Source organism: Anolis sagrei, chromosome 1 (assembly GCF_037176765.1).
Source record: "Anolis sagrei isolate rAnoSag1 chromosome 1, rAnoSag1.mat, whole genome shotgun sequence".
NCBI classification, from domain to species: domain Eukaryota; kingdom Metazoa; phylum Chordata; class Lepidosauria; order Squamata; family Dactyloidae; genus Anolis; species Anolis sagrei.
Genome location: NC_090021.1, coordinates 209,521,236 through 209,548,567, shown reverse-complemented (window position 1 = coordinate 209,548,567; position 27,332 = coordinate 209,521,236). Strand labels below are relative to the sequence as shown.

The 27,332-nt window shown below is 38.8% G+C and overlaps 1 protein-coding gene across 1 annotated transcript in view; it reads left to right on the top strand.

Moving 5' to 3' along the window:
- Positions 1 to 27,332, top strand: part of ARHGAP15 (Rho GTPase activating protein 15) — a 493,308-nt gene that overhangs the window by 55,706 nt on the left and 410,270 nt on the right. Inside the window, exons 4-6 of the mRNA XM_067472779.1 lie at positions 9,185 to 9,243; positions 17,006 to 17,093; positions 24,191 to 24,280. Of these exons, the coding sequence (XP_067328880.1) occupies positions 9,185 to 9,243; positions 17,006 to 17,093; positions 24,191 to 24,280 (237 nt within the window). The remainder of the gene's footprint in view (positions 1 to 9,184; positions 9,244 to 17,005; positions 17,094 to 24,190; positions 24,281 to 27,332) is intronic.

The following is a 27,332-nucleotide window of genomic DNA, read 5'->3' as shown; positions in this document are numbered from 1 at the left end:
GCAAATGGCATGCCCCCCCCCCCCCTTATCCCAGTTTCTTCAGTATTTTAAGGGCTTATCAAAGCTTTTTCTCAAAGGAGTCCATGGCTCCAAATGTTACAGATCACTGTCTTAAATATATATTTAAGCTAATGAAATTTGAAAGATGAGTAGGGAATGCTAACCCTTTTTGTAATTAAAATGAAAGTAAGCTTTTGAGAGGTAGGGAAGGTGTGAGGCTGATCTTAATTCACCTGTTTTGCAGAGATCATGCAAGCAAAGCCTTACACCACAGTGATAACATTTTAATCTGAATTTAGAATGTATGGTTTGGAAGGTAAGCAGGTTCAGGCCTGTTTAGTATTTGTATGGAAGACTGTCAACAACTATCATGTATGATAAGCTATATTTCAGATAAAGAAACTGGAAAAAATATTGCTTGCCTAAGAAATTCATGGGGTCACTATATGTTAACATCTGACTTGGAGGCACATGCACACAAACATTTTTAATGTTTGCTTTTTCCTAGTGCATACAGAATTCAGAATTCAGAATACAGAATTCTTGTTTAGCTAAAAAGAATAATTCTTATTTAACAGGAATGTATCTTGTTTCCAAGATGAATTCCAGATACTGAATTTATGCTGTGGACTCCAGTGGCTGAAAGGAGCAAACTACAATTTGCAATTAACAAATTAGAAGAATAGTTACCTATGGAATAAGAAAGGATTCTTTTGCAGATCAGGAGACAGGGCTGGTTCTAGCATGAAGAAATTACCTGAGGATTTATTTGCAGACAACATTAAGCATAGCAAGAAGAAGAGGAAAGACTAGGACACTGGGAGACCATGGTTCAATTCCCCACTCAGTCATGGAAACTTATAGGGTGACCTTGGGTGAGTCACACTTTTTTAGCCTCAGGGGAACACATTCTGCCAACAAATCCCTATAATAGGTTTTTAGTAAGTCATAAATTACTTGAACGGACACAACAGCAACTATAAAGTGTGCACAGGCCCAATTATCATGCTGTTTTCTACATCTACAGGCGTTCTCCATATATTTCTCCAAGAATATGTTAGATCATTTTTTCTTCCCTCTCATACATAAAACCTGTGAACCTTTTGCCTTATTTCTCTGCTCATTTTTGTTCAGGGCTACTCTTCTCTCAACCTTTCCTCAGCTGGAAAGGTGCAGGAAGAGCAACTAAAAAACACACAGAGATGAAACCCTGCAAAGAAATGATGGATATTTATTGAGGCAGAAAAGCTAGCAAGTGCTGTAAGGACATTTCATGTTCAGTAACCGCATGTCATCCATCTAGGGGAAGACTGGAAGGATAACCTGAATTCTCTGAGAAGGACTGTGATGAAAACATTTTAGCCAATGCAACACAGAGATATCTGTCTATGGTCAGCTTCACAAGCAACATTCCTCATTTCCAAACCCTGATCATTGACTGTGGATCAAAAAGAAAGGACTTGGGGGTGGGGAGTGGGGGTGGAATATTAGTGTCTTAGGTCACTTCCTAGCTAATCAAGTAGTTTGCGTTTCCTACTGGAATAAAGTATTTAGGCAATTGGGGGAGATGACTGAAACTGGGATCTCTTTCTGAAGCTTAGATAGTAAACAGAAGCTTCCTCCAGCTTGGTTTTTAGTCAAGAGGAAATAGCTTCCTTGTACATATCATGGTAAGAACATGACAGATACGCAAGGTAGAGAAGGAAAAGAAGAAACAGGTGCTTGCTATAACCCTCATGCCATGGAGTTCAGGAAGACTGAGTGATTTGTGCAATCATAGTGAAAATATCCTTGCAATTGCTGTTTGGAACAACAGTCAGATCCCAATGCATTTGCTTTGAGTCAGTAATACATATTTTTTCCTTTTCCATATTCATTTTGAATGTAATACATCTATCCATATATAACAGTATGTAATACAGGAAGCTCTCATTTATCTGATGGTTTAGGAACTGGAGTACTGTCAGAAAGTGGAATTGGTTGAAGAGCAAAACCCTGATTATTTTATCTTGCTAATCCATTTCGACCACTGAAAAACATAAATAACACATTATAGATCACTTTTGAATGCGTAAAAAAGCTAAAAGAGCTTTTTTTTAAAAAAGGAGAAGTTGACTTTTTCTGTGGAGAAGCCTTGGGACTGTGCATCTCTATGCAAGCAAGTGTTGTAAGAAAGAAGAATTCATAAAATAATGGACCATTCATCAAAGTAATGAAACTCTTGTCTGTTATTTCCGAGCATTGAAGAAGTGAGCCAACAGAAAGCAAGGCATCAAGAGATGAGAAAAACTGCATTACAAGGGCTTCACAGTTCTTAGGAGACGCATCAACCCTGACCAGTTAGGATGGTGTAGATGTGGATCAGCCCCTTGGTAGTTAAATGTCACAGAGGGCTGATCCAGGGTAATCCAGGGCAAGGCCACTATAGCACAGCCTTGACCCAGGTTACTCTAAGTCAGGAGAAAAGCTGAATCCTGCCCCAGTAGTTAGGTTTTCCCCAACTTAGAGCAGTCAGGACAGTTGGGTCAGTTCCTAACCGGAAATGGCTTTAACTTTCTTGACTTCTATCACACATCCCACAGCCTTGGGCAGCCCAGAGCCATAGAATAGCAGTTCACTGTCCCATTCCCCCCTCCCCGCCCTCAATGTCATGGCAGTCACTAGCCATGAGTTGGCACCACCTTCTCCTCTGTATTCAATCTGATGCCAGGTAGAACATTAAGTGCTGGAAAGAAAAGGGGAGAGGAAGTTCCCAGAACTATTTCTTACATCAGAAATAGTTACAGTTACATACCACTGTGACACAAAGGGCAGGAGGGGGGATGGATCAAGGGAGGCTGCCCAGCAGCATTGAACCATGTCTGATGTGGCTGGGCAGTAGGGACAGTCTTCCAACTCTGTGGCAACTGAAAGGATCCTTCTGCAGGCTCCAGTTGGGTTTGTGTAGACAAACATAGATTGTCCCAACGGTTTAATCGTAAAAATGCAGAGTATGCTCTTCATACCATTGTATACGTTTGTGTGTGTATTTATATATATATTTAAATGACTTGGATTGTAACAAAAGAAAATAATAGGCCTATGCTGTAAACATATGTTAAGCTTAGTTTTTATTGGGTTGTTGTAGGTTTTTCCGGGCTATATGGCCATGTTCTGGAGGCAATTTTTCTCCTGACGTTTCGCCTGCATCTATGGCAAGCATCCTCAGAGGTAGTGAGGTCTGTTGGAAGTAGGAAAAATGGGTTTATATATCTGTGGAATGACCAGGGTGAGGCAAAGAACTTTTGTCTGCTGGAGCTAGATGTAAATGTTTCAGCTAATCACCTTGATTAGCATTCAGTGGCTTGGAAGTGCCCGGGGGGAATCCCTTGTTGAGAGTGATTTTATGTGTCTGTTTGTTTCCCCTCTGTTGTTTTGCTGTTGTGATTTTTGAGTCCTTTAATACTGGTAGCCAGATTTTGTTCATTTTCATGGTTTCTTCCTTTCTGTTGAAATTGTCCACATGCTTGTGGATTTCAATGGCTTCTCTGTGTAGTCTGACATGGTGGTTGTGAGAGTGGTCCAGCATTTCTGTGTTCTCAAATAATATGCTGTGTCCAGGTTGGTTCATCAGGTGCTCTGCTATGGCTGATTTCTCTGGTTGGAGTAGTTTGCAGTGCCTTTCATGTTCCTTGATGCATGTCTGGGCGCTGCATTTGGTGGTCCCTATGTAGACTTGTCCACAGCTGCATAGTACACGGTAGATTCCTGCAGAGGTGAGAGGATCCCTCTTGTCCTTTGCTGAATGTAGCATTTGTTGGATTTTCTTGGTGGGTCTGTAAGTGGTTTGTATGTTGTGTTTCCTCATCAGTTTTCCTATGCGGTCAGTGGTTCCCTTGATGTATGTGGCCATACATTTTTTTTCTTTTCACAGAGATTCATGTATATCTTTCTGTAAATGTTCTCATGAACACATTTATGTGTACATATTTTCTAAGTATTCCATTTTTGACTGAAACAGAGGTAGAAAATTACTAGCTGTGACCTGGTAGTTCCTAATCACGCAAAATTGCTCCTGTTATCACCCATTTTGGAGTGTTGGAGATCCTGGGGTTGAGGTGATTCTGCAAGGCAGATACAGTCTTCAGACTGTAAATAATTTGTTTAGCCTTGAACTAAAACATTTCTTTACACACTTTAGAATAGCAAAAGGTTAATTCTTCATTCAATTGTTTTTGTATATGATCAAATGCATTCTTTTCTCTTTGGGGAATGCACCACAAGGTTGGAAATGTATGGTTCTGGACTCAGAGTGTATTTGGCTATGCATTCCAGTCTGTAGATTCAAACTTGCATTCTTTTTCACACATCTCTACCTTTGTGTAAAAATGTGCCCATTGGAACAATTAAAGACCTATTTAGCTTTGGTAAGCTATGGCTCTTTCCACTTTTGCTAATGAGCAGCTCTACTGATGCAGTTGAGCAAACAAGGGCTGTTTATGGTAAAATAATGTATTTCTTCTCAGATGTGAAGAATAGTTACTCTACAAGACTCCTCTTCCATAATGATAACAGTAAAAAGAGTTAGAAAGATAGGACAGTATAGGGTGGGTGAACTGTACATATATTTCCCCAGGGTGAACAAAGCCATTGTGGTCCATTTGTCTTTTTCATTTACTTAGTGTGACTGTAACTATCTGCTGGAAACCTTAGATCTTCTTCTTTAACATCCAGGGTAAAATGTCCAAACTGATGACCTTACCCTCAAGCAATGAGTCCACTATACCTGCATGAGGTATCATGCAGATTATGGATGTGGACTTCTTTTTTGAATATTTACCTCCACCTTTTTTAAAAAAGTTATTGTCCCAGAAACTTTTTTTTTAAAGTTATTGTCTGGAGAACAGACAATAACTTTTTAATTTAAGGAAATTCCTCAGCAATATGCCCTCAGAATGCACTTTACTACTAGTTTAGGATTGACTGCGTTCCCTCATCTCTCTTTGAAAACCCTATACCAGTTTTATCCTACCTTCTTCATGCCCAGCGTTTATTTTTTAATTTTTTAAACTATTACATTTGGCCCAGCCATAGGTTTTTAAATCCTTGTGTGTTACTGTTTATTGTTTATTGCTTATATGTTATTTATATTAATTGTATTGTATTTATTGTTTTTGTTTATTGCTTTTGTTTATTGATGTACTGTTGGGCTTGGCCTCATGTAAGCCACTCCGAGTCCCTTGGGGAGATGGTGGGGGGTTTAAAAAAAAGTTTATAATTATTATTATTATTAATAAGCCCTATGAGGAGCGGCTTAAAGAGCTGGGCATGGTTAGCCTGAAGAAGAGAAGGCTGAGAGGAGACATGATAGCCATGTATAAATATGTGAGATGAAGTCATAGGGAGGAAGGAGAAAGCTTGTTTTCTGCTTCCTTGGAGACTAGGACGCGGAACAATGGCTTCAAACTGCAGGAAAGGAGATTCCATCTGAACATTAGGAAGGATTTCCTGACTGTGAGAGCTGTTCAGCAGTGGAACTCTCTGCCCTGGAGTGTGGTGGAGGCTCTTTCTTTGGAGGCTTTTAAACAGAGGCCATATGTCAGGGGTGCTTTGAATGCAATTTTTCTGCTTCTTGGCACGGGGTTGGACTGGATAGCCCATGAGGTCTCTTCAAACTCTATGATTCTGTGTATAATTTTACTCTGTTCATGCTCAAGAAAGTTGGTTTGGCATTTTTATCTCTTGAAATATTTCTAGTGGCTGCTTTTCATTGTCAGTGTATTGATAATGACTGCCCAGTAATACTTGTGCTCACTGATGAAGTGATTCCTTCACAGTTAGTTGAACTTTGTCCTCCTGCCCTCCTTTCACTATGGAATTCACCAGCAGCCACCAGAAGGTCAGCAAATCTCACCATTTTTATTATTGCTTTTCCAACAACTGGAAAAAATATGCCTGGAGCTTGACTTAGGCTTTTTAAAGCCCCTTTAATTGTTTTGGGGCTTAACAATTGTAAAATTGTTTTGGGAAGGCCTAAGAAGCTACAATTTCTAGATGGATCACCGTTGTCTAGCAATGTTTGTGTCTAGGAATGCAGGAGGGCTTTGTAATTATACAGATGTTCACAAGAAGCATGTTGTCAGAGGCAAGCAATCTATTCTCAACCACCATGGTGGAAATATACCGTGATGAGAGTTACCAGCATTTGCTCTGTATCTGACAAAACATACTCAGGAAATCATTTTGCTCTGATGCTTCCTTGTACAGTGGCTGTTTTTGAGCTCCATTAAGGAATTAGGCAGAAAGGAGACTCTCCCATGTATTTTGAAATCTTGCATTAACTAACCTCAAGAAGTTTCAAATTTTGCTGTGTGCGGGTGCAAGAAACAGGTAGCTGATTTCAAAGAACACCACAAACTATGCATAAAGCCTCCAACTGTTCTAATTTGGCCGGGATAGTCTGTTAATCCTCTATATCATCACACAGCCTTTATTGGCATGCAACAACAAAATTGGCATGCAACTCTGGTATATATAAGAAGAGGAAATCACAGATAAAAAAGGAAACATACTTACAAGTTAATTAATCTCAAGGATAAAATTCTCTATATCCTACTTCAGATAGAATCATAGAGTTGGAAGAGATCTTGTGGGCTATCCAGTCCAACCCCTTGCCAAGAAGCAGGAAAATTGCATTCAAAGCTCCCCGGACAGATGGCCATCCAGCCTCTGTTTAAAAGTCTCCAAAGAAGTGGCCCCCACCACACTCCATGGCAGAGAGTTCCACTGCTGAACAGCTCTCACAGTCAGAAAGTTCTCCCTAATGTTCAGGTGGAATCTTCTTTCTTGTAGCTTGAAGCCATTGTTCAGCGTTCTGGTCTCCAGGGAAGCAGAAAACAAGCTTGCTCCCTCTTCCCCATGACTTCCTCTCACATATTTATACATGGCTATCATGTCTCCTCTCCACCTTCCTTTCTTCAAGCTAAACATGACCAGATCTTTAAGCCGCTCCTCATAGGGCTTGTTCTCCAGACCCTTGATCATTTTAGTCGCCCTCCTCTGGACACATTTTTTAAAAAATCATCCCACTTTTCCCCTTCAATTGCTGCAAACTTAACTTGATTTCAAGGTGCAAAAGTAGTTTGTGATCTATTAATTCAGCAAAGGACTCAGGAGAAGAGGAGCCTTTTCTTTCTCTGTAGCCTGAGCAAAAACAAACTGTTAGACCTTCTACTAGCTTGAGTGTTGTTGTTCTTCTTCTTAACATCATCATCATTATGTGAGAGCTGTTCAGCAGTGGAACTCTCTGCCCTGGAGTGTGGTGGAGACTCCCGTCTTTGGAGGTTTTTAAACAGAGGCTGGATGACCATCTGTCGGGGGTGCTTTGAATGCAATTTTCCTGCCTCTTGGCAGTGGTTTGGACTGGATGGCCATGAGATCAATTCCAACTCTATGATTCTATAATCCATGACAACAACAACAACAACAACAACGTTTGTGCCTCTGCAAGAACCCACATTGTTTCCCCTATTTCAGCCTCCTTTTAATTAAAGGGAATTAGCATTTTGTGTAAAGTTTTGTGGGGGGGGGGTCACTCTAGATATCCCCTTTTCCTGTAAGTCTCCCCTGCCCCTTTAATAAGCCTCCCAAGGGCGGAGCTCCAGGCAAAACACTTCTTGTTCCTTGAAGAACCAGCCATTTTACAACTGGAAGGTGAGGAAAGAGGAAGGTTCACAAAGTAGCACATCACAGATGGAGTCCAGATGGAGTAATGTTGAAGCCAAATCAGGATTAAGTATGTCACTTTACCACACAGAAACGTTTATCTTCTATAACAAGTCACTTTTCTCTTGCTTGAAATTGTGTGTTCTAGCATTGTGGAAAATGTAAAATGTGGATTCCAGTTGTCTGCCATTAAATCAGGTATTGGCAATAAGTGAGTCCTTCCAAACTTAGGGGATGTAATGCTTCATTAATTTTGTTAAAATACAAGTTGCAAATTGTTATCAAACAAAACTATGTTGACATAAACCATGTAAATACACTGCATATAAACCACACAAAGTAATTACAAGTCTGAGTGCTACTTGGTTATCTCTAGTCCTTGAAAAAGTAAACTGTCTTCAAAATGCAGTCCAAATAGTTCAAATTGCTATCCAGTTCAAAATATTATCCAAATTATAATGCGGTTTATGTTAACATAGTTTTGTTTGGATAACAATTTGCAACTTGTGTTTTGTCATTCTTATAGATATCTGTGTTTCTTTGATATCATTAATTTTGTTCTCAAGCAATGAAGAGTTTTAGAAATGTTCTTCCCAATACAAGAATGTGTTTGAAAGTTGTGTAGAAGACACTGTTTTACATACAGACAATGCTGTAGTTGGGTACTTATTCTCCACAAAATATGTATTTTGGTTTTTATATGTGCAGAAAATATACATTTTCTATGCAAGAAATCCATAATTTCAATTTTCTTCAAATGCTTTTTCAATTCCTAAAATACATGAGTCCTGACAACTCTTTAAGATGCCTGTTATTGATGGAAGAACCTTTTATTAGATATATTTTGAAACCTTGGAACCAGTGAGATGCTTCATCACATCAAGGGTCTGGAGAACAAGCCCTATGAAGAGTGGCTTAAAGAGCTGGTCGTGTTTAGCCTGCAGAAGAGAAGGCTGAGAGGAGACATGATAGCCATGTATAAATATATGAGAGGAAGTCATAGGGAGGAGTAAGCAAGCTTGTTTTCTGCTGCCCTGGAGACTAGGGCGCAGTGGATTTCAAACTACAAGAAAGGGGATTCCATCAGAACATTAGGAAGAACTTCCTGACGGTGAGTGCCGTTCGGCAGTGGAACTCTCTGCCCCAGAGTGTGATGGAGGCTCCTTCTTTGGAGGCTTTTAAACAGAGGCTGGATAGCTATCTGTCGGGAGTGCTTTGAATGCAATTTTCCTGCTTCTTGGCAGGGGGTTGGACTGGATGGCTCACGAGGTCCCTTCTAACTCTATGATTCTATCTGGCTGTACAGAACATTTAGGATATCCCAAACTGCAGTTCCATGTATATATTAAAATACATTTGAACATATGATAAAATTATATAAACGGGGAGGGGGGATGCTTTATTTCGTTGTATATCAGTTTTATACAAGTGTAGAAATAAAAATAAAATTGTGCACATTCTTGTTATGCTTTAATTTCAGATAATTAAAGAAGGATGTCTTCTAAAAGCAAAAATTGCAGATGGAGGCAAGAAGCTAAGGTATGATGAAGCAATATTTCAATATGCACAATAGTACTAAGTCATTCATTCTACTACCACAGTGTTTCTCAACCTGTGGGTCCCCAGGTGTTGTGGCCTTCAACTTCCAAAAGTCCCAGCCAGGTTACCAGCTGTTAGGATTTCTGGAAGTTGAAGCTCAAAACATCTGGGAACCCACAGGTTGAGAACCTCTGATCTAGAGAGTTGTCGCAAAAAGGAATTTATCACAGTGCAATACTTCTCTTTTATTGAGTTGCATAATGTATAACAAAGACTTTTACAAAACAAAATTGTTCATCCATACTCAAGTCCTTCCCGTCCCTCTTCCCCCTCCAGTGATGTCAATGAGAACAGAAACATGAACATTTCTTCATACAACTTTTCTCTTTAAAGATACTTTGGGGACTCCTACTTGAAAGAAAAAAAAAGAAAACCCAGTATATATACAATCTGAAAAGAATCACTAACATCACATATAATTTTAAGTTAGTCACAACCCAATATAGTTCCTTGAAGTTGAAAACTACATTGGCTGGGAACATCTTGGTGGTAGAAATCCAAAACCACTGGAAAAGATGTTGAGGGTTGAGAAATCCTTCTTTACAATGCGAAACATTCTGGAGATCTGTGCTGCTTTTTCCTAGGTTTTATAATAGGTGCTGTGTTATCAAGCTGCAGTTCTTGTGCCACTTCTGCTCTCAGCCTCAGGCAGAGGACTTAAAATTGGCAGTGGCAAAGACATGGATCATTCTGCCCAGATCCTAATTTGAGAGGAAGGGAAATCATTGCTTTTCAAACTAGAGCTAGAAATGTCATTTGTAATTAGTGATTTTTGAATGTAGAAAAAAACATCAAGGGATTTGAGAAATGAATTAGCAGATTAAAAAAAAAACACAATGCAATCTCAGCTCAGCAGTTCAGTGTCTGGATCCATATACCTGTATTCTCTTCTAGTTGCTCTGGTACAAAGTACTGGTTCAAGTTCACACTACTAGTGATGATGCAGCCCATGAGAGTTTTATCACCTCAGTTTTACCCAGAGAGGGAAAATCTTGCCATCAAAGGGAAAATGGACTACATGCAGGCCACATGCGGCTTGAGGCCATTTTGGTGGTCCCTGCCCCCCCCCCCCCCCCCCAAAAAAAAGTGTGCCACTGAAATTTGTCATCAAATCATGATGTTGAGATTTGGTGGCAAATTGCTAAAAAGTATTATGCCAGCACTTCCTGATTTTTATGATGGCCTTTTCTGGTTTGCCAATGAAAGTCAACAGTGGGATTGTCAGCCAATCTTCAACAACATAATGATGAGGGAGTTGTGCCTGCAGTGAGTCTTGGGGTTTGGGGAATCATCTCCAGAACAACTGAAGTTGTTTAGCCCTGCGTTAAAGTGTTACATTTGGGTGAACAGAACACGATTGGTATGTTGAGATGCAGTCAGCAGTCAGATCACTAACTGCAGGAGAAAGTCTTAGAAGAATGTGCCACCGTGCATGTACTCCACTGTTCCAAATATAGACTCATGAGTCCTCATGTTGGCCTGGTTTGTCCATTTGGCTTAATAAAAACATATCAGATAGGGGGTGGGATTGATCAGATCTTTGTCAAATAGACTACAAGTGCTTTATTAGATTTATTTATTTATCATGTCAGAAGCAAATTGAGAATCATAGAGTCAAAAAGTTGGAAGAGACCTCATGGGCCATCCAGTCCAACCCCCTGCCAAGAAGCAGGAATATTGCATTCAAATCACCCTTGACAGATGGCCATCCAGCCCTTGTTTAAAAGCTTCCAAAGAAGGAGCCTCCACCACACTCCGGGGCAGAGAGTTCCACTGCTGAACTGCTCTCACAGTCAGGAAGTTCTTCCTCATGTTCAGATGGAATCTCCTCTCTTGTAGTTTGAAGCCATTGTTCCGCGTTCTAGTTTGCAAGGAAGCAGAGAACAAGCTTGCACCCTCCTCCCTGTGGCTTCAAACTACATAGATTCTATGATTCTCAATTTGCTTCTGACATGATAAATAAATAAATCTAATAAAGCACTTGTAGTCTATTAGACAAAGATCTGATCAATACAGTTATAACGTATAAAATACAGTTATAACGTATAAAAACCCCCACAAAGTTAAAAACCTGGCATTTGACCAGAAACTGGCCACTTCAAGTGCCTCTGGTGTTGCTGTGAGAAGGTCCTCCATTGTGCATGTTGCAGGGCTCAGGTTGCATTGTAGTAAGTTGTCTGTTGTTTGCTCTTCTCCACACTCACATGTCATGGACTCCACTTTCTAGCCCCATTTCTTAAAAGTGGCTCTGCATCTCATGGTGCCAGAGCACAGTCTGTTCAGTGCCTTCCAAGTTGCTCAGTCTTATGTGTGCCCAAGAGGGCATTTCTCATCTGGTATCAGCCACTTATTTAGGTTATGGGTTTTTAATCTGCCACTTTTGTACTCTTGCTTGCTGAGATGTTCCTGTAAGTATCTCTATGGATCTTAGGAAGCTGTTTCTTGATTTAAGGTATTGACATGCCGGCTGATATCCAAACAGAGGATATACCAGAGATGCCTTGATACTTTTATTGCTGACTGCTACTTCTCCATGGATATCAGGTGGTGCAAGACCAGATAAAGAGTATAATTTCTCCAGCGTTGTGGGGCGCAAACAGCCTGTGATATTGCCATATGTCTCAATAAGAGCCACATCCACTGTTTTAACGTGGTGAAATATATTCCATACTGGTCATGCGTACTCAGCAGCAAACTAACAAACCACAAGGGCAGATGTCTTCATTGTATCTGGTTGTGATCCCCAGGTTGTCCCAGTCAGCTTTTGTATGATATTGTTTCTAGCGCCCACTTTTTACTTTATAGTCAAGCAGTGCTTTATTAGATAATACAGTTTCACTCATCAGCATCCAGCAAAATATCCCCTCCCTAGTTTTCAAGGTCATACAGGTGGGATGCTTCCACCAGAAATTGCCATAGAGCTATGTTGAATCTTGCAAAATAGGATGGAGTAAAGGAAGAAAGCAGGTGAGACAGAAAAGGAAACTTACTCAATTAGTTTCATTGTTGATTAGATGTTTGAAGCCAGTTCAGTCACACATGAACCTTAACTGAAAACCTCATAGTATTGCCTGAAGCAGAAGGGTATATTTGAAAAATATTAACTAAAAGTCCTACTTTAAAAACAACTCCATTTCATGGTTTTTGTTTTGTTTTGTTTTTTTGAAAAAGTCAAATAATCTCATAGCAGGCCAATATTAAAGACTGTTAGCAATTGTTTGTGTCAACTTTATGAACTGAATGCCTGGATTGCCATTTCCTGCTCATATGATCAAACATAAGTAAATCAAAGTTGTCATTATTTTTATAAAACTTAATCTGCTCCTTCAAGACTTTTACCATCTACTTCTTTAAGGACATATAGGAATGTAAACCACATTGGTCTTATAGTGTGCTGCCATCAGGTGTCCATTTGCTAGAATGCAAATACAATGGCCATGGTAGGCTGTACTAAAATCATAGCTTTCACTTAACAGAGCAGCTGGGAAGTTGATTTCTATGTGATACAGTTATGCAGGCCATTAAAAAAAGTTTATAGGCTTTTTAAAAAAAATTATAAAAGTGGCAATATTTTACTCCTTTTTGTATTTTTTTTCATGCAGCAGTTTATGGTTTCTTCGTTGTTTCTTATAAATATATTATTAAATTATCTCTTTTCAGAGAAACAGCAATATTATCTCATTTCCTGGAGTGAGTTTAATCCTTATCATTGGGGTTCCTTTCTTTTTTCAAATACACCTCACTTGCTATTGAACAATACTTGCAAAGCTGTATTTCCTAAAAATATATATGTGAGTGACATACACCTTTCTCTATATGTTGCTTTCTCTCATAGTGCTCTGCACCTAAAACTTCCAGTCCTTTCACACCCAGTACATGCTTTTAACATAGACTGGCAATATCGGAACCGTCTTTCTCCCTGAAAATTAAAATGAGGCTATGAGGCCTCCTTTTAATTTTATGTATAATGAACTATTTCTAACAAAATTTACCTTTTTACATTAATAACATTAAACAACTGACCTATTGATTTTTGCATACAATAATCCACTTCTCACAGGGACAGAAAGTGAAGTGAAATCTTCTGAACAGGGGCATAGACAGCAAAACAAACACCACAGGGGTATTAGCTCTTCTCTATGCTATCCAAGGCTAATATAGATATTTGGCTGGAGTTACACTTAAAAAATGGACCTGTTCCAATTTACATACAAATTCAACATGACTAAACCTACAGAACCTATCTTGTTCATAACTTGGGGACTGCTGTATATGCAAGGATTTCAGAAAGCAATATTTATCATGTCAGAAGCAAATTGAGAATACAGTTATAATGTATAAAAAAGCACAAAGAAAGTTAAAAACTTGGCATTATGTTAAATTTCCTTTGATCAGAAGCTGGCCACTTCGAGTGCCTCTGGTGTCACTGTAAGAAGGTTCTCCCTTGTGCATGTGGCAGGGCTCAGACCGCATTGTAGTAAGTGGTCTGTGGTTTTCTATTCTCCACTTGCATGTCGTAGACTCCACTTTATAGGCCCCATTTCTTGAGATTGGCTTTACATCTCATGGTACCAGAGCACAGTCTGCTCAGCACCTTCCAAGTTGCCCAGTCTTCTGTGTGTCCAGGAGGGAGTTTCTCGTTTGGTCTCAACCACTGATTGAGATTCCAAGTTTTTACCTGCCACTTCTGGACGCCCACTTGCTGAGGTGTTCCTGCTAGTATCTCTGTAGATTCTGAAAAGGTCTGTTTGTTTGTTTGATTGATTAATTGCATACTGCAAATCACTTCTGATGTGAGAGAATCAGCTATCTACAAAGACGTTGCCCAGGGGACGGCCGGATGTGTTACTGCCCTGCGGAGGAGAGTAGTCAGATTTAAGACATGAAAAAAATGATACTTGTCAAAGAGCAAGTAGAAGTTTGTTAACCATGAAAAATCCTTTGCTTCATGGTCTAAGACATCATTAGTAACATATACTACCAAACTTAGATGGGACCATAACGTTACCATCACCCCAGAATCAGTGGGGCTTCTGCTGCCATGTTTTTAACAATCAATCTATTCAGTTCTTGTGGGTTTTTTCGAGTGATTCCGGCCATGAAAGCCTTCGACAATCAATCTAATATCTATTTTTGACTATCTAACAAGTTAGCTATTCCCCTCTTCCCTTTCCCCTCCCCACACCTCCCACCTATTATTAGGGTTCACCAGTTCTCTGGAGTGGATTTTGAGGGTTCATGGGTTCACATGGGCCAACTGGGAACCCTTTTCTCCCCTTTGACTGGTTGATGTTACAACTGTTTTGTACTTACTATGAATAATTTTGTACCAGAATAACATGCTTGAAATTACACCCTAAGTCTTTTGGATTGTTATAAAGTATAAGGAAGTTGGAACAAACAAACAAACAAAAACAATAGTGAAATTTACAAAATGGTAAAATGTATTCGAAGCCCCAAGTCAGTCTAATATACAAAGCTTCAGAATTCAAGTGCTTCTTTTTGTTAATTTCTCCCAAATTGTTCTCCATTAGCTTCCTTGGATTCCACTGAGTTCTGCTTTTGTTGTTATCGTCATCACTACAACTACCACCACCGTCTCATTTGCATCCCACCCTTCCACCCAAATTAGGAAAATTAAAACAAATACAGATAAATGCATACATGGAAACATAAATCAAAACATGTACTACATTATTGTTAAAATCCAGTTACATTGCTTATAGAATTAAAACACTATTTTAAGAAGAAAAGATCCTCACCTCCCTAGAAAGAGAGTTCCTAAGCCTTGGAGCAGTCACTGACAAGACCCTTTCCTATGCTTCCATTAGACATTCCTCTGAATGTGGAAGAATTAAGAGAAGTGCCTTCCCAAAGACATAGGAGCCCAAGAGGTTCATATAGGAAGACATGATTCTTCAGATCTCTGTATCAATTTCTTGCCACATTTACACTTCATTGTTCTTGTATCAGCATTAATTAAACACATTTTGAATTTTAGTAGCATTTGCACCTACATTTTCAGAGCTTCTTTAGTTTGAAATTTGGACAGTTTACTAGTGAAAACACTTTCTTATTAATCTATGGTAATGATCCAGTTTGGATCTTGCCTATCTTCATGACCGCATCTCCCCCCGCCATGCTCTAAGACCTGCTGGGGAGGCCCTCCTCTTGGTCCCACCACCGTCACAAGTATGGTTGGTAAGGACAAGGGAGAAGGCCTTCTCAGTGATGGCCCTCCAGCTTTGGAATGCCCTCCCCAGGGAGATTAGGCAGTCCCCCACACTGTGCTCCTTCTGTAGAGACCCTAAGACCTGGCTGTTCAAACAAACTTTTGAGAATGTCTAGTCTCTAGTTGTTCTACACAATAGTTATCCCATAACCTCCATCCATGGTTACGTCTTTACGCTTATCCCATTCTCTTGTCCTATTGTTTACAGCTTGGCCATGTCCACCGTAGCTTACCACCATTGGTTGAGTAGTGCTTTTTTGATTTAGTTTTAAGTTGTTGTCTTATATGCCTATATGTGTTATTCAATTGTATTGTGTATGTTCTGTTTTTTAAGGCACCTTGTGCCATATGTAAGCTGCTCCGAGTCCCTCCGGGCAGATGGTGGTGGAATACAAGAATAAAGTTGTTATTTTACTGGCACAAAAGCACAATAGGTCACTGCAAACGAGATCTATATGCTGGATTTTGTATCAAGAAATCACAAGTCAAACACTTCCCAAACACCTAGGACTGTGTGATGCGTGCAGATCCATGCAAGGTGGCCTTTTGCAGTTGACAGATCGCGATTTTGTCAATGTTTATTGTTTCCAAATGCCAGCTGAGATCTTTTGGCATGGCACCCAGTGTGCCAATGACCACTGGAACCACCTGTACCGGTTTATGCCAGAGCCTTTGCAGTTTGATTTTGAGGTCTTGATAGTGGCTGAGTTTTTCCTTTTGTTTTTCCTCAATGCGGCTGTTACCTGGTATGACGACATCAATAATCCAGACTTTTTTCTTTTCTACAATCATGATGTCTGGTGTATTGTGTTCCAAAACTTTGTTAGTTTGGATTCAAAAGTCCAACAGTATTTTTGCATGTTCATTTTCCACAACCTTTGCGGGTTTATGATCCCACCAATTCTTTACTGCTGGCAGGTGGTGCTTGTGACATAAGTTCTATTATTATTATTATTATTATTATTATTATTATTATTATTTATCATCATCCCACCACATGCATTATAGCTCCAGTAGAAACCTTTATCTGATATCTTAACTTTTTCCAGATCAAAAATGTTTCTGAATACTTGCTTTTCGGTTTTCACATCCTTCTCTTCTGTCCATGTCTCTGACCTATGGAGCATGGCCTAAATGAATGCCTGAGTCAGCATGGAATGTTGAAGGTTGAATCCCTTCTTCCCCGAGAATCCTATTGAGTGGCCTCAGGCAAGTCAGACACTCTCAACTTTTGAGGAAGGCAGGGAAAATCCTTTGCTAAAGCAGGATTGTCCTTGCTAAAAAAAACCTTTTGTAAGGTTGGCATAAATTGAAATCAATTTGAAGGCATCTAAGAAAAACACATGCTCCCTATACAATTCATAAACTATTAGGCACCTTGGCCTGCAAAATGAAATTCATCTGTCACCACAAAATAAATGGCATTTGTTTAATTGCTCAATTCATTTTTATGTTTCTATTCCTTCAAAGGAAAACCTGGGCTACTTCTTGGCTCGTTCTCACGGGTCGGAAAATAGAATTTTACAAAGAATCCAAACAGCCAGCTGTGGCCAATCTGGTAAGCAACTATCTTCCCATGTCTCATCCTTTTTCAGAAATGTTATTGAATAAAAAGTTTGGCATCATCAAAAGAGAGAGAGAGAAAGCCACAAACCCTCTCAGTGCTGTTAAAGCTCCGACTTCTGAGAGCAGATGTAAGAAAATGACTCAATAAACTTTTAATCAGATGAGAGAGGAGGGGAAATAGAACTCAGCATATCTTTTATTAAGAGGTGCTTTTTGAGAATAATTGCAAAGTGAGACGGATGGTGAGTGGCTCTCTCGTAATGTGGAGGTAACGCTTTAAATTAAGGTGCCAGTTATAAATGCTTTATTCTTATTTATGAAATGATCTCTAAATGCAACTACTTCCTCAAATAATGTATTATAAAGTATGTTATAAAATGCATTAGTAATAAATGCTTAACAGATGATGCGATGAGAATCTGTTACAAAGGATATTATAAGATGTAAATTGTATTAAACCCTGTGTGTGCATCTTTAATACATGAATTTAAGTTGCTATTGAGCTTGCTATAAAGTGGCTTGCATATCATAAATAATAATAAAGTAGTTATAAATGGCACCTTAATATGGGGTGTAACCAAAGAGCAAACCACTGTAAGTTAGCAAAGTGATTTTTATCTTCATATAAACGTGACATCTACTATAGCTGCCTAACATTTCCTGAATATTCCTTACGATGCTATCTAATATGGTTAATGCACCTCAAAGCAGAATTCACCATACTTTTTTTTGAAAAAAAGATGTGCCTCAAGGAAAGGCCACCGACTGTAGGCTTCACAGATGTGACAGATGCGTTGTAAAAATAATCATGGCATGTTTTCCTTCAGTGCTAGTTTCTGCAAATATAGAACCTCCACTTCTCTGGACTTCGAAAAACAGAAATCTATAAATTTGTGACACTCCACACTAAACAGGGACAGGTTTGACAGAGTCCTATTGTGATGGCATCCCAAGGCTTGATCAAACCTGCCAAACTATATTGGTTTGATGGGTGACCAAAAAGGTGCACTATGTGACAGGAGTCAGAAACAATAAATAAATTTCGATATGGTAGGTGATATGGAGCTCTGCCCTCTGCTTCCCCATACACACTGTTTGTTTCTTTTCTTGTTATTAGTTTGTGCCTTTGGTATTGTTAGCCAAAGGGCAATTTGTCCATCTCCTTTAATGGTTTGTTGAAGGAAAGAAAGGGGGAGAGAAACATGTCACATATCTCTTACTGATAATATGTTACAGTAGTAAGATGGCATGTTCTTTTAATTTTTAAACAAGGATATTAATTAAATATGTATTGAACTGGAAATATCTTGGAATCTAGTGCTCAGGGGGGCACTTGCAGAAACTCTTTTGTTGCTGTAAGATTTGGATAGGCAAATAAAACTGGAAATAATCAGAACAGATATGAATAAAATATACATGGCTTGGAAGGGTCCAAAAATTATATCGAGACTCAGTAGCCATAAATTTTTCCTATCCAGCAATAATAATGTAGAAATTCTTCTGAGCACATTAGGAATGACACTGTTTTTTCACCCAGTCATCAGTTACCTATTTTTCTCGCAGACTTAACGTAGCAGGACTAAGAGAGTAGACAATCTTGCATTACAAGAAATACAATTTTTTCAAGGATTTCCTTCAAGAAAATTTAATATTATTCACTTTCCCACATTCAAATTATATTGTTTAGTTCAGGATAATTCATATGTTAAATGCACAATACACATCCACATATTCTTATTCTAGAATTAATTTTACTGCCCTTTTCTGGGCTCACTTGAAAGGGGTTAATTCAATTTTGGGACAACATGTTTCATCATAGTGGCAGTCATAAATAAACACTGGAGAAGACCAAAGCCCCAGAGTGGGAGGCCATATCTACACATATCTTTTAATCCAGGGCTGATCCGGAATTGCAATACTCCAATCAGTTCCAGAGATGACTACACTGTCCTTCTCCATCCCACAGCAATAGTGGGACAGAGTTCACATTGTCCAGTGGTGCCAAAATAGATTCAGCCCCACAGGAGGGTCACCATACCTAAGGTGTCAACATCACTACTACTATGCCCATAGCTCTCTAGGAGAGCTCCTGGCCAGTACCAGGGAGAGGAAGAGTGATGGTTTTCAACCTTCGGCCCTCCGGGAGCTAGGGACTTCAATTCCAGATGTAGCAGCCAACATGGTTGATAGGGATTCTGGAGAATGAAATCCAAAACATCTTGAAGGCCAGGACTTGGAATACTTCTGTTACATAGTGCAAACAGCTACCAGAAAAAAAGAAAAAAAATGGATATGAGTGTGGGCCTTACTGACAATTTCAGTTCTTTGTGGGAATAGAAACAATGATATATAGAGTTCTATCAGGAGTAGGTCAATCAATCAACAGAGTCTCTCTATATGTGCTGCAGGATTGGGTTTTTGCTCCAAAACATGGGCTCGTTATATTATTTCATTAAAGGCTGAATTCTCTCATTGCCAAAATACCTCTGTTAATAATGTAAAACACAGAATTCTCCCTGAGTCCCAGGAATAGCAATCAGGGGATAAAAGTACTTTAGTTAAGAAAATTCTATGGAGGAAAGCTGATTTGTTTCTGATGCAACTAATGTGATGTTTTCAACAAACCATTCACCCTGCTATAATTGTTGACAGCAGCAACAGAAGTACATGTACACATGTGATTTCATTAAAAATTATTTGTTTACTGATTTTACTTTCAAGTATTGTTTACTTTAGAGAATGGAAGAATTCAACCATTAATCCAGTAATGTAATGAAGGCAATGTTCGTTCATTGTAGTATGAATTTAATAACATAGCAAACTTATTTTAGCAAGCAAATGATGTAATTTACCAAAAAGATGAATATACTCTTAAAACACAAACATATTAATTCATTAATCCTTGATTAAGAGCTGCGTAGAAAATGACCATTTTAAAAGAGTACAGAATATGAAACAAAACTGCTTGAATACTTTCATTCCAGAATTGTGGAGGGAAGTATATTCTAATAGTTATTTTAATATATAGAATTATAATAAAACAAAATGATATATTATTTTATGTACAAACTCCAGCAATATTGTTTTTTATTATTTTCCAGTGTACCATTGAGAATATGATACATACATGTCCTGTATGCAGGAATAAACTTCACATATGAAGCTTATGCTCAAAACTATAGCAATGAAAGCACTACCAGAAAAAGTCAAGGAAAGATCCTTCCCTAAGGCTGGACTTCCATAAGCATAACCAATGAGCATAGAATAAGCATAATTAGATTTGACAACTCAACTACTTTTTGGAAAGAAAAATGTTTATATGTCCACCATTCCAAACAGAAGGCCAGTATTACCCATCTTGACCATTTCCATCTATCAGTAAATAAGATGGTAATGGATTTGATCCAGCATTGTCCTTTCAGTGAAAGATATATGGCATCTTGCAACCTAGATTTTCATATAATCATTTGCCATCCAACCCCTGAAATTATGAGACCACACAACAATATGGGATTAACTATGGGAAACTTTTATTAATGTTACTTATTTAAACTTTTGTGACTTGCAAAACATTTCTAAAGGGGTATGAATTTGGTGTGAGACAGTAGCCACCTATGCCAAGCTGGTGGCCACCTAAAACCTACTCCTCAACTAGCTTGGGTGAAACACCTGGGTACCCAGATGTAATAAACAGTATTGTTTCCAGGGTGACTGATCAAGGAAGTGTAATGTAGAATTCTGACCCTACTCAGTAGGATTTTTTGAGGCCAGAACTCTCCATACTCAAAGGATTCACCTCAGTTATTTAAACCACAAGTGAGGGATCCTGGCCTACGCCACAAAGGGGTTTCTTAAATATACACCAACATGTAAACCCATCCCAATCTGCCCATTTGAAAACAGTATAACAGTATAAGATAGGTGAATCCCCCCCCCCCCCGCTAGAATATACAGGGGAAAAATTCCTCCCTGACAATTATACTGTTAAGCAGGTGGGAGGGAGGGAGGGAGAGAGGGAGGGTCAGCGAATGAGCTCCAGGGGTAGGCTGCGCACCAATGCCACCCACACCTATTTTCCAAAGTCTCTCCTGTCAGAGGAGGCAAATCGCCCCCACCCCCAATATTTTTGCAAAATAATAATAATAAAAATAATTTTGCATGATATTTTTGCTTCACAAAATAAGTGGGGGTTTACATCTGTAGTTCTAATGAAACCAAGCATGATTGGACAACCATGAGATTCAGTTAGGTACGGAGCTATGGCTAGAATATAGCAGCCTTTCAAAACACTTAAAATAATGAGCATAGACAGATCATCAGAATATATAGTGGAGAAAATTGTTCCATGGAGTAGCTTTAGATAGAGGTTTCAAGTTAAAAACTAATTCAGGATGTGTGTGTGTGTACACACACAGACACAGACACAGGTGACTTGAAGCTAGCTGAAATACTATGTATTGTTCCACAAATCATCCTATTACAACCCAATCTAGAAAGTTTTAGAACCTGGACATAGCTTTGTGTGAACATGCACAGATGGAGCAATGGGCAAATGTTAACTTTAGACAGACTAATCCTTCTGAAATGATTGAGGTAGTATGAAGAAAGAGTGTAAATATCTCGATCCAGATCCCACACATGGTTGTGCTTGCAAAAGGGTACCCAGCACTGATATAGCTTTGGGACACAATTGAGGTAATTCAATAATGGTGATTGTCATTTATTTAATTATTATATATTTATTTATTTACTTCATTTATATACCGCTTTTCTCAGCCCTCAGGCGACTCAAAGCGGTTAACAACAGCAAAATTCAATGCAAAACATTATAAAACGATTATGGGACAGTTAAAACAATAGCATCATCAACAATTAAACATCAATATAACAATCATTAGCGTCTCATCAGTAAAATCAGAATCCAATCTCATCATCCGTTAATCCGTGTTCCTATATTCATTACACTGCTTAATTGAATGCTTGTTCGAACAGCCAGGTTTTCACTTTCCTCCGAAACGCCAATAGGGATGGGGCCGATCTGATATCTATAGGAAGGGCAATCCACATCCCAGTACAAATCAGATAGATATGCAAATCAAGGTTGTAGCAATACACTTTGTGACAGGTGGCAGGACTAGTGGATAGGTAAAGGTTTTCTCCTGCATTTAAGTCCAGTCGTGTCCAACTCTGGGGGTTGGTGCTCATCTCCATTTCTAAGCTGAAGAGCCGGCGTTTTCTGTAGACATCTCCAAGGTCATGTAGCCAGCATGACTGCATGGAGTGCTGTTACCTTCCACCGGAACAGTACCTATTGATCTACTCACATTTGCATGTTTTCAAACTGCTAGGTTGGCAGAAGCTGGGGCTGACAGCGGAAGCTCATACCGCTCCCTGGATTCGAACCTGCAACCTTTTGGCAACAAGCTCAGCAGCTCAGTGGTTTAACCCACTGCGCCACCGGGATATGCAAAATAATGTACATTTTAACATTCTTATCATGTATTGCTTCTCCTTCTGCTTCTGTTTGGCTCTTATGGAAAGCCTGTATCTCTTATATCTGGCGATGCTGACTATTCCTGGCATCATAACATTAACCCAACAGCTTTGCTCTTGGCTGGAACACAAGGCTATAGATTTGACATCCCATGGGGTCAACAGTATTGTGCCCTTGCTTCCTGGAAGAGGAGCTTTCAGGATCAGGTCACAGATGTCTAAAATGAAATGGTGTGTACTATGTTTGCATATCAGTGCCTCAGAAACAAATATCCGAAACATATTGAATATTGCATTTATTTCAGCTGTGTATTCTTTTATTTTATCTCAAGCTGATCTTACTGGGATATGAAATACTCTGCCGTTATGTATCATTTAGATTAAGTTGTCAGCAATGGTCTGCAAGGAAAATGTCTTTTGGAACAAATCTCCATTTTGACGTAAAGTGCGAGTCTGCTATGCATTTTTCACCCTCCAGAGAATGTATTCTGAAAAGGGTGTGTTACCTCAGGTTATTAGCTCATCTTCAAATTAATTTGTTAAGTGAAAATGTCTTCTGAATCCATATTCATGTAGTACAAGTTTCCATTATACAGGCACTTACTTGTAGCAATTTACAAGCTCTTCCATTGGCTCTGATAGAACATAATTGGCCTGACTGAGGAACACAAACCAAGGACACAAAATGTTGGAAGAAGTCCTTACTGAAGGATACGTATGAGAGATTCCAGACCTTATGAAGCAGAGAAAGGACAAATGGTGTCTAAAATGCCTGAGTTGTATTTCTTATTTTCAACACTATTCAGTAACTGCAGAAGAACCTCCACATTTGAGGAATGAGCCAACTTGGTAAAATAGGGGAAAAACGTTGAGTGTGTGAAGCCTGTTGTATACAACACTGTTGTTTATGATACTTAGACTACTTGCATGGATAAAAATATATTGTAGGAATTGAGTCATCTGTATACTACTTAGGAGGACCATACTTTTTACTGGAGTATGAGTTGTGGGCCGTTTCTCTTCCTCAAGCTCACTATCTAGCCTTTACATGTGTATATAAAGAATCTGTGCCATTCATAAAGACCAGAATTGTGCTAAGTTGTAATTAATATTAGATATTGTTTTTAGTCTGAACTGTTATTCTCTGATTAGTGCCTCAATGCTGAATATTGTTTCATAAACTTGGCAGGAGACAAGGAAAGCATCCGTGATTTTCCCCAATATAGTATATCTCTCACGAGGCATACTGCTAATTTCAAAGGAATCGTGACCTGACAACTTGAATGAACAAGTGACCAGTTTCTGTAGATTTCTTTATTATTTATTATTTACAACATTTCTACCCCATTTTTATCACCCCGGAGGGGACTCATAGATGCGTTTGTCCTATCAAACACCAGCAGCTCCAACATCAGTGGAAAAGTTTCTGATTCTGATCTTAAAAAAACAAATGCCTTGTATATGAACAGTTGCATCTGGACATTTGGTGACAGCACTTGCCCCAGTCAAATCCAACCTACTCTCATTTTAGCAGATGACTACTTTCCTATGATCGGTTCATGCTAATTTTTTTATTGTTGTTGTTGTTATTCTAAGAAACCGGGGTACAAACCTGAATGGGTGGATCTGTGTGGAGCTCACATTGAATGGACTACAGAGAAATCTAGCAAAAAGAATGTCTTCCAGGTAAGAGATGGTTTACAATGGCCCCGGTGTTCTTTGACTAGATCAGCACACTAAGTTTGCAAGCACACTAAGCAAACAGGGATTTCTTTCCTTTAGCTGTTTAATAACTCCATGCTGTGCCAAGACAATGTTTGTAGTTTGTTTGTTAAGGCCATTTGAAAGCATAATGTTTTATCCACTCTCCTATTTCTTTTTTTGGGTTAAAGTGACTTGATGATTGAATTGACTAAAAACCCTTGAGAACCTGTTGATTTACTGATTAATGTGCCACATTCAATTTATTTTTTTAAATGGCTAGGTAATTTGTTTTGGGTTTAAGACTGGGATCCTTGACCTCATGAACTCCTGAAAACAGAACTTTCACATGCTGCTTACATAAGCTAAACTCCCAACTGAGTGGAATTTGCCTGTTTATTTTTATTATTTCTTACAGCTTTAATGACAGGTTCATTCCAGAGGAAAGAGGTATAAAGATGGGGAAAGGGAGGGGAAAAAACAACAGCCCTGAATCTCTCAGAACTCAGTTCAAAAGCCTATGCATTTTCTACAGTCTAATAATTTTAATGAATATAGATATTTTAATGAAGTTGCTTATAAGCTGATAACCAAACATGGTGATCACAACAGAAGTTAAATCCTATAATTGTAGAGAGGATAGAATTTTTCATCACAATGCTTTGAGTGCCAAATCAGAAATAATGGATTTAATTGGACATGCATTACTGAGATCTACTCTCATGTAAATATAAATAACCATTAATCAATACTGACAACAGGGTAGTGGAAACTACAAGGTGGCCCTGCGAATTTGAGGAAGGTCTGAGAGTCCCACATTGGCAATCAGTGGGTGCTTTACATTCACCATATTTGTCTTCCTTTATACCCTGGAAGATACATTGTTCTGGGATATGGTGTGCATGCATTTTGGGGGGGGGGGGGGGGAACGGGACACTGTCACAAAAAAAATATATGTGTCTATCCAGGTAGGTTCTCATACTTTTATATCAGCAGCCATTTTGTATTCAGCAATGCAACTTTAATACCTGAGCTGAAATTATAATATGTTATCTGTGAACTTTCTGTTGTTGGTTGGGGTGCTTTGAATGCGATTTTCCTGTTTCTTGGTAGGGGGTTGGACTAGATGGCCCATGAGGTCTCTTCAAACTTAAGGATTCTATGATTTTATGATACTATTTTGGTTTTCTTTTTAAAAGGATACCAAGCCAATAACTGATGATGCCTTGGTCCTTTGTCACACTACAAGTTAAATGATCAAACAGATGTATTAGGCTTTTGGGTACAAAACTACTGAAATATGTTGTCAGTGATTTTAAAAAGTTCATAGAACAATGAATTTAGTGAATCCGTTAAGGAGGGCCATGAATCTCCATGAGGATAAAAGAGTGCAGGCCTGAGAACAATCCTGAATTAGAATCATGAACAAGGAAATAATAAGCTTTTAAATTGTATCCCAAATCTACCCAATGTTATGCAAACTTCATATTTACTATCTCACATCAGACCAATATTATCTGTATCTGCTTCTTAAGAAATTATGTGTTGAGAGCATTGGTTGCATTACTACCTGGTTTTCGTAGAAATGAAAGGAAATGAGCTGTATGTCCTATAACTGTTTGCGGGATCTCAGATACGAATTGTTTGTGTGCAGTATGAGCCTTCAGTGTCATTGTGTCCCACCATCTCACCTTGAAGTATTTGCAACCTTTCTTGCCTTATGAATGTCTGTTTTTTTGTTGACAATAAAGAATATGAAAGCAGAACATGGTTTAAAGCAGCTTCACAGGGCCCTATGAGCACATGGAGCTATTTGCGGCCAGATATCATTCTCGTCTCCCTGGCAAACTGACACGTTATACTAGGTCTTCATCAGAAGAGTAGTGAATGAAAGAAGATTTATGTTCAAATCACATGCTTTAAACATTTCCGCTAAGTGCTAGTTTGCTCTTTGGTGTTGAGCCTGAAATTTAAAGCACTGGGGATTAAAAGGATTACAACATAATCTTAAATAATCCTAAGTGTCATTTACAGAGAGATGGTTGTAATAACTAAATAAAACCATGTTAAAGGATGGCAGTGTTGTCAGTCAGCAACTGAAACCATGTCTCTGTTGCCCTCGCGTTTTCTCTCTCTCTGTGTCCTCCTCCCTTTATTGACTCCAATTTTACATTGGATAGGTGCATCTTGATGGGAGCAGCGCTGGCTGAGGAAAGGAGAGATATGAGAGAACGCTTTGCAGTCAGTGCTAATATGGTTACCAAAGCATTCATAACTAGATTAGTTTCTTAAAACCATCTCAAGGTTCAGTGTTTCATCCTAGCAGCACAACTTTTTTCCCAGCAAGGGCTTATCTGCTTCTCCTATTTTCCACTTCCATTTGTTTCCCCTAACATTAAAGTCAGTCAATCTCTCCTGAATTTAGCATATTGGTAAGATCTTACCGGAGAAAAGTGCTGAACACATTGCACCTCAGCTTCGGCTCACATGAAGATTATCCAGTGGGATCAAAAATGTTACTTATGATGCAGCTGCCGATACACTAAGCATTTATTGAGCACCAACAGTGCATTTTGTGGTATATAGAGCAAGGAGATAATGCATATCCTACTCAGGGAATGCACTCTGTGTGTGCATGTATCACAAAACAGAATAAACTCCAGTTATCGTTCCATTGGCTTGGATTCAGAAGACGTGTACTTTTGCTCTTCAGTCCAATCTAATCATACACATATATTGGACTGAGTATTTGTATATGGTAATTGTATGCTTTTCCTCCTATGGTGTTGACTAATTCTATGGGTGGTCATTACTGTAATTTTGTTTTATCAACTGAATTCATTTTATATTACTTGTTTCCTCTGCTTCTGTTGGTGGGCTCTTTCATTGACCTGCTTAGAGCTTAAACATTTTAAAGATGAAAACATAATTATATGCGTTGGAAGTTCACTAGGTTTTCATGAAGCAACCTGAACATGGACAACTTGATTTTGAAATCTTAAAGTGGCAAAGGACAATTCTTTGTCGGTCAAAATCC